This window comes from Pollachius pollachius (assembly GCF_949987615.1).
Source record: "Pollachius pollachius genome assembly, chromosome: 8".
NCBI lineage: Eukaryota > Metazoa > Chordata > Actinopteri > Gadiformes > Gadidae > Pollachius > Pollachius pollachius.
In genome coordinates, this window is record NC_136941.1 from 11,582,612 (window position 1) to 11,595,549 (window position 12,938).

General features: G+C 47.7%; 1 protein-coding gene across 7 annotated transcripts in view; it reads left to right on the forward strand.

Moving 5' to 3' along the window:
* Positions 1 to 12,938, forward strand: part of hspg2 (heparan sulfate proteoglycan 2) — a 94,460-nt gene that overhangs the window by 21,212 nt on the left and 60,310 nt on the right. For all 7 annotated transcript variants that reach the window (XM_079741634.1, XM_079741638.1, XM_079741639.1 and 4 more), the window contains 4 exons: positions 1,898 to 2,027; positions 2,575 to 2,634; positions 12,144 to 12,253; positions 12,759 to 12,817. In XM_079741634.1, the coding sequence (XP_079597760.1) occupies positions 1,898 to 2,027; positions 2,575 to 2,634; positions 12,144 to 12,253; positions 12,759 to 12,817 (359 nt within the window). The remainder of the gene's footprint in view (positions 1 to 1,897; positions 2,028 to 2,574; positions 2,635 to 12,143; positions 12,254 to 12,758; positions 12,818 to 12,938) is intronic.

A 12,938-nucleotide genomic window follows, 5' to 3' on the forward strand; every position in this document is an offset into this window, starting at 1 on the left:
AGACCATTAGACATGTTTCGAGCATCACTTGAGAAGGCAAGGTCCATGCCGGTTATTTACCCCAAGGTGCGGTAGCCAAGAGAAAGATTGACTGTGTGTTTGTTGATGAGTCACCCTGGTCAATCAACAGTCCCAGGCCTCCTCGGAACATCAACTGACTTTCGGCTGAACTTCTTGTTTAGTTTTTGATGAGGGTTGCATTGACTGGTTTGTTGTAAGCTAGGACCGAGGATGGTCCGGCCGTCGTGTCTCTCGTGCGCTCGTTCAAGGCTCAGTCCACGGCCGGCGGGGCCCCCTTGCGTTCACCCAGATGCTCGCCGGTCCCCAAGGGCGCGGGAAGCAGGAGATGATCACACCCGAGCGGGCGCTGAAAGGAATTTGTCCGCTCAGCGTTTTCTTTTCGAAAACGGCCCGGCGAGTTGTTGTTACAAGGGTGTTCAGTGGGTCGGCAAGGGGATTTGGGGGGGAGATCAAGTTATTAATTAGCCGGAGCGTTTCAACGGGGGGGAACTCTACGGCTGGAATGGGAACTGACGTGCCACGTCGACTGTAATGCCAGCGGTGGCTCTCTGCCAAGGGGGGGCCGTGCGTAGGCACGCAGACGGACCCCCCCCCCCCCCCCCCGCTGCTTTCTGGCCAGCTTTGGGGAGGGATTGTGGGTGTTTTGGCTGCGATGTGGGGATCAGATCCTGAGAGGTATTGGGCGACTGATGTGGAAGCAGATCCCTGGTGGCACAATGGGCAGGCTCAGGAGAAATGCCTGGCTGTGCGTGCCATGATGTGTCGCGGGCTACGGGTTGATCGTGGGAGTCAAGGGTGAGTGGGGTCATGTGCAACCCCTTGCTGGGAGAGGAGCTAGGCCTGTTTCCTGTGTCATGTGACCCGCCAGGCCAGGGGTCAGGGATACTGCTGAGGAAGGCTGCGATAGGAATCTGCAGGAATTTTATCAGTGAGAAAAATCTTCACACTCACACAGCACACAGGGAGGCCTCTGTGCCGGTATATGTTATACCTGTAAGCTCGGTTATGAAACGATCCAGTCGAAAAATGACAAATCATTGATCAGGAATCGGAGTGCAAGATGGAGCAGTGTGTTCATAAAGAGCCTTGTTGGTTTGGAAATACCAGATGAATGAGGTTACGCACTTAGCCAGAGGCAGGCCTTGGGAATTGCCAGTTCCCATCCGAGAGATGAGAGATGGCGGTGATCAGCACCTGATTTTGAAGCTTCCCTCGAGGTAGGAGCAGGCAGGATGTTCCAGCTGCTCGATGAGCTGACAGCTGTGTTCTGTGACGGAAGCACTGTCGATCCCAGAACAGGGGAGCCGTTTGTAAACAGCAGGTCTTTTCCGACCCGCAGGGTAACCTACTGCTGACCTTTAACAGATTTGTGTCATCCAAAAATGTCTAGAGTCAATGTCAATGGCTGTTGACTTTGCGTTCAGTTTTATGCTCACCGTGTGTGTCTGTGTCTGTGTGAGCCGAAAGATGTGTGCAGCAAACCCAACACTGGTCCTAATCCTTCCCCAGCAGTAGTGTAAACACAGGTACAATCGCGCCATTATGAGCCACACTGGTTTCTTCAGAACTTTTTGGATGGCGTCATTCATGTTCATTTTTTGGGGTTGTTTGCATGAGCAAAAGCAACAAGGAGCCCACTGAGAGATAACAGAAAAGGCAAGAGCAAACATATCACTGTGGTGTGTTTCCTGTCTCTGCCTTTGTTTCCCCCTGCTCTCCTGGGGGGGGTTGAGGGCAGGGCTGCTGTGGTACACACCGGGCTGGGTGTAACCTCACTCCACAGTGGAGACTTCAACCCCAGTAAATCACTCTTCTCCGACCCCCACCCCCATCCTCCCCCCTCCCCCCTCCCCCTCTGTGTGTTTTTCGACCCCAGGTCTGTCATGGCTCCAAGGTGTGGGGAGAGGCGGCTCTGCCAGAGGACCTGGAGACGGAGAAGACCCTCCGTGTGTCCCGCAGCTTCCTGAACGACGACGAGGACTTTGCTGCCGACGAGGCGTCGGGAGGTGGGCTCAGCTGGAGGGAGACAGCGGGGTGGGCTTGCTAGAGAGAGACGGGGGGGGGGGGGGGGGTTAGCCTGAACCTCAACAGCAACTGTTTTTAATTTATAGGAGCTATATGTTTTTGGTTTTGCGTTCCCGACATTGTCGTCCGTCCGTCCGTCCCCCCACTGCCCCCCGTCTGTAAATCGTTTTGCTGTGGGGCTAATGACACAGGAAATAGTTGAAGCCATACGCAATGTAGAAGCAATTTCAAAAGTCATTAGTATTTACCTCTCAAAGAGTTTCAACATTCACATCATGTCATGTGCAATTATTGGCAAATCCTTTTTTGTTGTTAAAGTATTGTCATGTAAACCTAAAGTCAACCCACCTAAAGTTAATGTGGTGTCAGAGATGACGTCTAAATCTGGGTGCTGCTTATAGCTCCTCAGCAGGCCTATCGAACTATTGACTGCATTCACAGAAAGCTCACTCTTGAAGATACATTGTTGCCCTTGTTCTAATCCACCATTGAAGCTGTGTTTGACCAGGCGTGATTTATATCTTACAGAGCTTCCAAGTGGAGAGGAAGGGGGAAGCACACCATGGACTGATCCCTCAGAGACCACAAGTAAGTCATTTACTGGGGCCACTGGGGCCTGCAGCTCTCTCTGTAGAGCCACCTATTGGCTCCACATATAGTGGTGGCTGCTGTGTGTGTGTGTGTGTGTGTGTGTGTGTGTGTGTGTGTGTGTGTGTGTGTGTGTGTGTGTGTGTGTGTGTGTGTGTGTGTGTGTGTGTGTGTGTGTGTGTGTGTGTGTGTGTGTGTGTGTGTGTGTGTGCGTGTGTGTGTGTGTGTGTGGCTGTGGCTGTGTTTTTGTGGGTGGCCGTGTGTGTGTGTGTATGTAAGTGCTTGCATGTGTGTGTGTAACTATGTTTTTCTGTGTTTGAGTGTAATGCATGCTAGAGAATGTGTATGTGTGTGTCTTGTGTGTGTGTGTGTGTGTGTGTGCGTGTGTGTCTGTGTCAAAGTACTTTTATTTGTGTTTGTGTGTGTGTGTGTGTGTCTGTGTCCATGTGTGTGTGTGTGGTTCTGTCCGTGTGTGTGTGTGTGTGTGTGTGTGTGTGTGTGTGTGTGTGTGTGTGTGTGTGTGCGTGCGTGCGTGCGTGCGTGCATGCGTGCGTGCGTGTGTGTGTGTTTATGTGTATGTGTGTATCTCCATGCCTGCCTGCACATGAATGGTGTTCCCTTCTCTTCCTGCTGCTGCATCTCACAGAGTCAGGTCAAAACAGGGGCCCCACATCTTTAGGAGACACACATACATCCTCTCTCCTCCTGAAAGCCTAGAGAGATGCATGAGAGTCATGATAAAAGCTCTGGTAGACATCACAAAACATCCTTGTTTTGAATTCCACCCCCAGGAAACCTTTTTACAAAGTCGTGTATATATAAATGGTACACTTTTCAGGATTCAGATGATAGTGTAGTACAATATAATATATACATCATAATATATTTGTATCTTGGATGTGGAAATTCTGAGACATTATTATGTTCCTATACAGCTGTGCGCTTTGGGCCTAAGGATTTGCTAAGACCCCAGGTTAATTAATATAAATATAATATCAATATATGATGTATATCCATGAAATCATGATATTTGTTCAACTCACCGCCTCTGAAGGGGTGAGAAGCTTTGAGCAGCGCCTATAGTTGGATCTTTGTTTTTCCCAACAAAAGTAAGTGAATACGAACTGGCCTGAGTAGGGATTGCCCAAAACCGAACAAATTCACAACTTTCCAATTTGTGTAGACATTTCACTGCGCATACTTACGGGCTTGGAGACTGAAACCTGGAAGTGAGTGATTGGATGTTTTTGTTGCTAAATTACTCTACCTAATCTCACTGGACATGACCAACACAAATTAAGGCTATCAATCCCTGTCTTGTTGTTCCTGTGAAATCATGCTGATGAGGGTGTAAATGTGACTCAGCTACCCATAGTGCACCGTTGACTCTGCTCGAAACTGCGATTTCTGCTGTTTCGGTGTCAAAGGTCTGTTTCATGTGCAATGTCTCTCGCCATTGTGGCAATGCGTTGGAATAGTTTCCTGTCTCGCTGTAGAGCCGGTGCCTTCCATCTCAAGCCTTATGGGGCTATTAATACCTCCACGGCCCCCTCACCCCCTCAGCAATTTCCCTGGCACTGCATGGCTAAAATTAAATGTAAGTCAGACTGTTTACGGCCGTGTCAAAGACAATGTCCATCGGGGGGCAGGCTCTTCAGTTTGTCCTTGATGCCAGACCCGGGGCCCCTGACAGGCCAGGATAGTAAATTACATCATGGCACATGCATGTTTTTTGTAGCTGACATCAGAGTAGGGGCATATACATTCACATACACATATAGTATGATCCGTGCTATGGGCCCCTGGAATCAGGATACGGACAGGACATGTCCATATCTCTTTTAACATTCTTTAAAATCAGATACAAGTATATGATGCAGTTATCTGTGAATAACAACACTAGATAAGAATAGCAAAGAGGTTTTGTTGATGTTTATGTTTCTGTTGTTACTATCCATTCGAGAAGTACGCTGTTCTCCATAATCAAGCTGCAGTGAATCTTTAATGTTCAACCTCTAGCTAACCTTGAGCCGTTGGTGTCTAATAAGCGCAGGTTTTGAAAATAGGACCGACGATATTCTTCATGTGTGAAAAGGAAGTGAATGGAAGTTGGGAAAGATATAGTGTGACATTGTTAATAACTGAAGGATTTGGCTTAAAACACCCATGTTTTGCAGCTCAACCTTTGCCTACAATAGGCCTTGTTACTATAGTTTATTGCTTCTTCTGCTATAAACTTCCTAGTTTTGTGTGCCTGCAAAGGTCACTAATAGGAGCTTGACACCATGCAGTATTTTTCCTTGATGTATTTAATACCTCCACGGTGGTTTGGAGTTTGCACGCGGTCCACTTTATATGTCCTATGATTAGATGAGGTGGCTTATTGCAATGCTCTTATTTCAGCGTGACAGCAGTGAGGGTTATAGTTGTTGTCCTGCATTGGTTGCTGTACACATCCAGCCCGTAGGATACCATCCTGGCTTCTGGGTTCCCTTTCTGGTTCTCTCTGCAGACAAGTGTAGCCTTAATTGGAGGGAGCACTCAGTGCTAGGGAGAGAGAGAGTTGCAGTTCATGATGAACGAGGCGGGCGGTGCTACCCTAACCCTGACCCAAACAAGGTGTAGCAATCGACAGAGCTAAACCGTAAACCATATGAAATAAATAACGAGTTCAATAGATGAAAGGAAATTTGCACAGGAAGCTATATAGATTTTTGCTTTCTTCAGACAAAATTAAGCCAGAGTGAAGTAAGCGAGAGCGTTATTTATTTATTTAATCTGATTTGTGGAGTGTTTTGAACAACGTAAAGCTACTCCCATATTTAGAAATCAATGGCTGCTCAGCCCAGCTCAGACTATAATCATCATTCGATATCCATTGTGAAACCACAACGTTCATTAACTCACAAGGCTAGTATCCTATGCTGCCTCTAACCATGTGAGCTAATGTAAACCATTCACGTCCACTGCTCTAAGAAATCTGAAATAGTCGAATGTGGCGATCATTATCCCCATTGTCCAAACCTTTGCTAATCTCAATCTGGTATGGTTTCATCCAGCAGCCAAATGTCCTCCCAGGGAGAATGTCCTCCACCTTCATAGTAATACAGTATCCATAGCCCCAAGGAGATGTGTGTGGGAGTCAACATTCAGCTAATCTCTCACATCCGATCCCATGTGCCGCAAGCTTCCTTATTCTGTCATTCCCAGTGCATTATTGTCCGGTTTGTTTGCAAACCATCCAAACAAAGGGGGGGTTTGGGGGGGGGGGGGGGGGTCGGGGAAAGGATGTCCAGGCCTTAAAGTTCAACTGATTCCCAGTGCTCACTTTGGAACAAACTCATAATTCCTATTTCCATTGTGCTATCTTGTCCTGGCTTAATCCCATAAAGATACAGACTTTATTAAGTATTGTGCAGTACATATTCAAATGGTTTTGACACAGAGCCATGATTAATAATATGTCACTGTCTCAATGGCATGCTTGTGGTTTCCACAGCGTGTCTTATCACCTGTACCTCGAACAATAGAGAGAAGGCAAATCCTATATCATAATTACAGCTCCGGATCAACCCATTCCTGACATTCCTCTGTCATCAAAAAAACAAAGGAAGACGGTAATGTTCAGGAGCAGGGCATGACACCCCTTTTCTAAATGTAAGAAAAGAAGAGGTGTGCTGAGGTTTCCCCAGACGTCACGGTCCTGTTGATCCGCTGGGGTTTTAAACGGCGCGCAACCGCAGGCTTACATCACTGCTGGATCTGCTCTGCAACAAAACCCGTGGAAAAGGGGGGTGACACAGAGTGAAGTTAATTCTGTCTTTGGAGGAGGGCAGATGTGGTCAAATGATAACGTAAGACAGGGGCGGGGAGCTGGCTGCTTGGAAGTGGGGGTTGGGGGGCTTGGAAGGGGTATGGAAAAGGCCACCCACTCAGTGTTGCTGCCTTTCTCTGGACATTTGGTGGAAGCCATGTGTGCCACCGTGTGTGTGCCTGTGTGTGTGTGTGTGTGTGTGTGTGTGTGTGTGTGTGTGTGTGTGGGTGTGTGTGTGTGTGTGTTTGTGTGTGCGTCTGTGTGTGTGTGTGTTTGTGTGTGCGCGCTTGCACGTGTGTGTGTGTGTGTGTGTGTGTGCGCTCGCTCGCCTGCACGTGTGTGTGTGTGTGTATTTGGGCACGCATTAGCGTCTCGGAGGGAGGCTTGCAGATCGCTACACTGGGGGGCACAAGGACAAGTGCTGGCAGCTGCAGTTATTTTAGTGAGCTCTTTGTTGTTGCCACGCTGGGCTTTAAAAAGGGGGTCACACACACACACACACACACACACACACTCTTACGCACATAAAACCACCAGCAGCCACCCTGCAGGGCAGCATGCTCAGATGAGGCAGGGCCCAGGGGAATGGCTTTGCTCAACTCTCCATTACAAACTTAATTACCTCTGAGGACAATGCATTGGCTAGAGGACATCAGGGTTGAGCAACACACAAGCACAGCATGCTGTAGAGTACAGCAGTCTGAATAATTTGAGGTAATAGTTTGTCAGGATAGTTTGGGATTGGCCATAGGTTACAGAGTTTGTCCTCCATTGGCAAATAGTTCATTGCCGGGCGCTATAAGCTGCTCCAAGTCCCCATGAAGGTCGCCGTACTGTACAGCCACTCTGGGTTTAAATGAATGCTCTGAGTCATGGACTAGAGGCCAACCCCTAGCTCCCTGTCACTGACTAGGGGCCAACTCCTCGCTCCATCTTGCCATGTGTATATTTGCCAAAAACAAATCTGTTGCCATGGAGAAAAGGATTCCAACTTCATGATAGGAAATAACTGATCAAGATTTCACAGTCAGAGCATGTAGTATGTTGTTATTTCTTAGGAGTGTGACAGACAGGATGGTACAATAGAGTTGAAGATAATACATAGGGCCTTCTCTCTCTCTCTCTCTCTCTCTTTCGCCCCCTCTCGCTCTCTCTCTCTCTCTCTCTCTCTCTCTCTCTCTCTCTCTCTCTCTCGCTCTCTCTCTCTCTCTCTCTCTCTCTCTCTCTCTCTTCCTCTCTGACATAGATAACAACATATCTGCAGCCTTTGAAGTATCGAATGATTCATTAGCACTAATTAGGTCATTCATCCACAACTTCTAGCAAGATATTTTCACAGCAGGTGTTTTCTTATGTTTTCCACTTTTTGGCTGAACCTTTCTTGAAGATCCATTTCTTGTACAAATACCTTGAGATACGCCCTTCTCGAAGTTGTGGTTTTGCGCTGTAGGCTTGGTGTGTGTCTGTGGTCGTATGTGTTGTGTGTACAGCTGTGCAGCAGCTGGATCCCGCACATCGATGTGAGTGCAGTAAAGCTGTGATTTACCCTAACCGCTGTCCATCCAAGCTTACGGACTGGATTTATCAGGAATCTGGACCGGAGTGCTTTGTGAACATCCCTACTGTCAACACATCACTATGGGATTGTGCTGTTTTCATGAGAAGGGTTTCATTATAAGCATGCTGAATGCAGTTGGCTGTCCTTTAGAGTTGGCAAGCAAAAAAAAATTATTTTTTTTTGGCCCCAAAAATATTTTCCCTCCCATCGCTTATGCTTTTGTGTTATCGGTGTTCAGGATTAGCGAAAGTGAACTTCTTCTCGTGTGACTTTCCGATGCGTGCCAAATGGTGTTTGTGCAGCCAAAGTAACGGAAGAACGAGTGAGTCATCACGAAGGAGAATGGGGCAGCTTTGTCCCCTCTGCCCTCTGGAGAGGAGTGATGAGGGGGACAACAGGACGCTGGCGCTTCCAGGGATGCCGCAGGAGCCCAGCGGTTGGGCGTTTTTGGACAGGAGACAAGCATAGAGTAGTGATTGTCTGAGTGTGAGTGTGTGGATGTGTGTGCCCTGTAGGATATCCCCTGCAGCCGTCTCTCTAAATTGAGGCGTCCCTTGGGTGATTGGTGGTGGCCACGTCTAAAGTTACCAAATGAACATCATGGAAGAGGATACTTTATTAAAACCTGCTCAGCTATAGAAAGAGGCACATAAGCCTCGTAAACACTACGTATCGCAATACCAACCACGCCGGGGTGCATCTCTGACCCCCTGCACCTGTTTTCCGTTGAATGAATATCTTCAGTCATTTCTCTTTCGAAAAACTCACTTTCTCTCCCTATTCATTTCTCCTGTCTCTCTTGTTTTCTTCTCTCGCAACCCTAACCTCTCCGCACCTGCGCGACTAACTCGGCTCTCATCTCACTTTTCCTGTTCTTACCCTGACCCCCCCCCCCCCCCCCCCCCCCATACATATTTCCCCCCTCTCCAACCTCAACATCGGGTCTCTCTCCCGCCTCCCCCCCTTGCCTTTGCCCTTACCCCCCCCCCCCAAACCACTTCAACCGCTTACAGTAGACGACAGGTGGGATTCTCCTGAGCTGGGGGCGATACAGAGCCCAGTGGAGCAAGACTACAGTAAGTCCTCTCCTCGTTTTCTTCCTACTGCTGTGGCTTCTCCCCTCCCATCGGCTTTTGCTCGAGCAGACTGAACCCTCCGACACACGGGTCACCTGTTCCGCTCAGTTATGCATTCATTTCCACAAGCGCTCTCTTGCATTGCATTCCCGAGAGGGATCAGATCAGATGGGGCCCTGGCTGTTTGAGGCGAGCTGCTGTGTTGCTGCTGTGTGGTTTTTCCTTTTGCTATCCCATTTTGTTTCCTTTATTCCCCTTCTCACCAAGAAGCCTCACACTTCCTTCCAGGGCTTTCTGCTGCTAGTGGAAAATGGGCTCATTCCAATGAGTAATGCGTTTCATCCCACACCCCCACCCCACACCCGACAGCACCGACCAAGGAAAGGCTGGAATAAATAGAATCATGCTTATTTTATCAAAAAATAAATTCGATTTTTTGTTGTTAGATAATTTTTTTCCCGCTCTCTGATTATGTGGGAAAATATATAGCCGCGAGGGAGCGTGTGCAGTCGCACGAGTGGGTTTTGTGGGGGTTTGTGTGGTCAAAAAGCAAAAGTGTTCCACCGTCCCCTGTGGTTTGTTATGTTTACACTGTGCGCTGTGCGACGGTTCCCAAGAAAGCAGAGTATAGATTTGAGACCCAAGAAAGATCCCCCTCACTCCCAGGGGGAATACGTTTTTAAACGGGTCACTGTTTGGATGACCAGCAGACAGATGCTCCCAGTTTCCTGGCCCCAGCGTTCAGAGAACGAGATGTCAAGTGAAAGGGAAGGTCCCTTCTGGGGTCGGTTCTTGCCCTGTTCTTGTGGCCTCCGACTTTCCGTCTCCCTTGTCTTTTTCCTCAGCGGGCCTCGGTGCCGGGTGGAGGGGTTAAAGGTTAAGCTAAATGCGGCTGGGCTTTAAAGGCCACACTGGGCCCTCTGCTCAATCAGTTCTTTGTCTGGTTTCATAGGCACTTATGTGTTCAGAGGGGCCCGCTGCACAATGCCGCCACAGTTTAGCTGCACAACTATAATAGCTACATACATTTTTGAATTAAAAGTTTGGAATGCTATTTTTCCAGGCTCTGCCTTTTGCTTTCTCACCCCCCCCCCCCTTCCCCCCTCCCCTGACACACGTCATGTGTGCTCTCTGACGGGTTCGCCCTCCCTGTATTCCATCGCTGCTTGACAAGGGAATTTCGGCCCATCCCAATAGAAAAAATGAGGGATGTGCACGAGAACGGGGCCCGTGCTTAAAGAGAAGAGGCCGCTCGTTAGCAGTCGGTTATCACCACGGAGCCCTAATCAAAGGATCTCAGGGGCCAGACAGAGAGCGCTCGGGCTCCGCTTCGGGCGGTCAACCGTCAGCGAGTACCCAATCAAGTGATGAGATTAGCCGCGGGTCATTTGAGGGCCTTTGATGAGGTGCTTTGATGTTTGCCTGATTCCGGCTTGCCATATTCAGTATTCCCTTGTTGGCTCTGACATCCCCGGCCCGCGCTGCAAGCTATCAGGCCGCTGGCCAAGCTACGTGGAGTCCTGCAGCCATGCTGGTCCTTGACAAGCCCTGTGTGTTTTTATAGCCATTCTCCAGTTTGCTCAAAGGCAAAACGAAGGCCCTTCTCAACGGGGGGATGCGGGGTCTTGTTAGAGTTTACCACCAGGGGTGACTTCTTGTGCCAAATGCTGCTTGTAATCAAAAGGGAATTTAGCTTGTTTTGAGAAAACCAGACGTTGAACTGCAAGCTAAGGCTTGTTCCCACCGACCTTTCTTTCAATGAATCCACTGCCTGTGTAAGAGACACAATGGATTTAGGTTTTAATCAGGAAGCACTGTGTAAGCATGATAGCGTTCTGCCACTATTGTCCCACCCCTACTGACTTAATTATGGAAAGAGACCTTGTGGTAAGTATGTGTATATTTTGTAGATGTGCTTACAAGTTTATCCAGGCACATGTTCCACACAGAATTTAGCAAGTAGCATGGAGGCATTTATTGTATGCTGCAGCCCCACCAAAAAACCTCTGGTGAACTCCTTAGGTCAAGCACCACCCGTGGCGGTAAGGCATGCCAAATTAGCATCTGACTGAGAGAGACAGTGCAAATATTGACTCCCATCCTAAAGCCACATTGCCAATGCTGATATCAGAGGCAGGCGCTCCCATTCCAGCGAGGCGTTGAGGGTGTGAGAATGAGGCCTGCGACGCTATTTTAAGATCGGCTTGTTCAGGTGGGACTCAACAGGTTTTTAGCATGCACATGGCAGTTTCAGTTCTTTTTGTGATAATCCGATTTTCACAACTGGACGTTAGCAACATTTATTTGACAAGTGCATCTGATCTGATGTGAACAAAATATGTGTTCAAAATTGAAGTGAAGGACCAACCCTAGCATAGCAAAAACTAGCGAAAACTGTGTGTTGTCAGAATCAACTGTTGAACAGCACTTAACTAGATACAGAATTCACCTGATATAACCATAATTGTCACAACTTGAGATTGAGCATGAGGTTCCACTGACTCTATGTCGTCAAAACATTAAGATTTACTGACTCAACTGGACGATATTGACCAGGCTGTCTTCAGTTGAAACGATTACGTGGATGTTTTCAGTTATTTACTTTGCTTTCAACTTGTTTACTTCTTTAATGTTTCTAGGAAGAGAGAGAGAGTGAGAGAGCGAGAGGAACACACTGTGCTGCTGTGATTCTCTGGTTATATTTCAGTGTGGGGAGTGTGAGTGTGCCTGTGTCAGCCTGGGTCTCTTGTGAGAGCCCATATGTGGTCAAGCGCTGCAGTCGTCCTCTTTCAGTACAGACCAGACCATGGTTTAGATATGGAAATAGACACCATATTTTGGATGCGGGTTGCATTGCTACCACAGTAATGTTTTCGAGTTTAACTGCAGAGAATATTCTACCACATTCTTCATCTTAAGGGAATTTCTTCCATAAACTTTATCCTTAAATATTGACATTTTAATAGGCATTCAATTGTGAATAAGGATGTTGTATTACCACATAGCTGGTAGCTGTCTGTGATGTGGGCTTACAGTTGTCCCCCTTTCGTTTTGCTTGCAGTCTATTACCGAGCGCTGGTCAACTTCACCAACTCCTTGGTGTACGGCCCGGAGCTGGAGGACATCTTCTCCACCGGCTTCACCGAGATCTCCGACGCGGTGGTGGACACGGTAGGGCCCTCCCTACACCTACATCGCCCCAGGGGCTCTACACTCGGATAGGGAGGGCCCTACACCTGGGTTCACCCCAGGTGTAGGGCCCTCCTTGCGCGTGGGTACACCCGGCACAGACCGCTACAGATAAACACAACTCCAACATTGAATAATATTGAATGACTTTGAATGTATTTATTTATATGTTATGCTTTATTTGACATGCAGTTATTTGTCAGCTGTATTCTTCTCATTAAAAATAATGAATGAATGTACTGTCTTGCCTTTTTAATGTTTAAATGTTTATGAGGCTATTATTGATGTTAAATTTATCCTACGGTTAGGCTTAGCATAATTTTGGCATCAATGAACAGTGTTTAACTTATAAATCGTACCCCCCCCATTTTAAAACCATGATGTATGCGCTTTAAAGTAAATGTGCGCGTGTGTTTATTGAACTTTTCCACGCTGTATACGTTACTCTCTCTCTCTCTCTCTCTCTCTCTCTCTCTCTCTCTTCCAGCTGGAGTCTGAGTATAACAGGATTGAAGGAGTTCAGACAGTCAGCGTAGTTCTCATAAAGTAAGAACATACACTGCCTCTAAATCTTGTCTGTGTGTGTGTGTGTATGTTTGTGTGTGTATGTTTGTGTGTGTGTGTGTGTGTGTGTGTGTGTGTGTGTGTGTGTGTGTGTGTGTGTGTG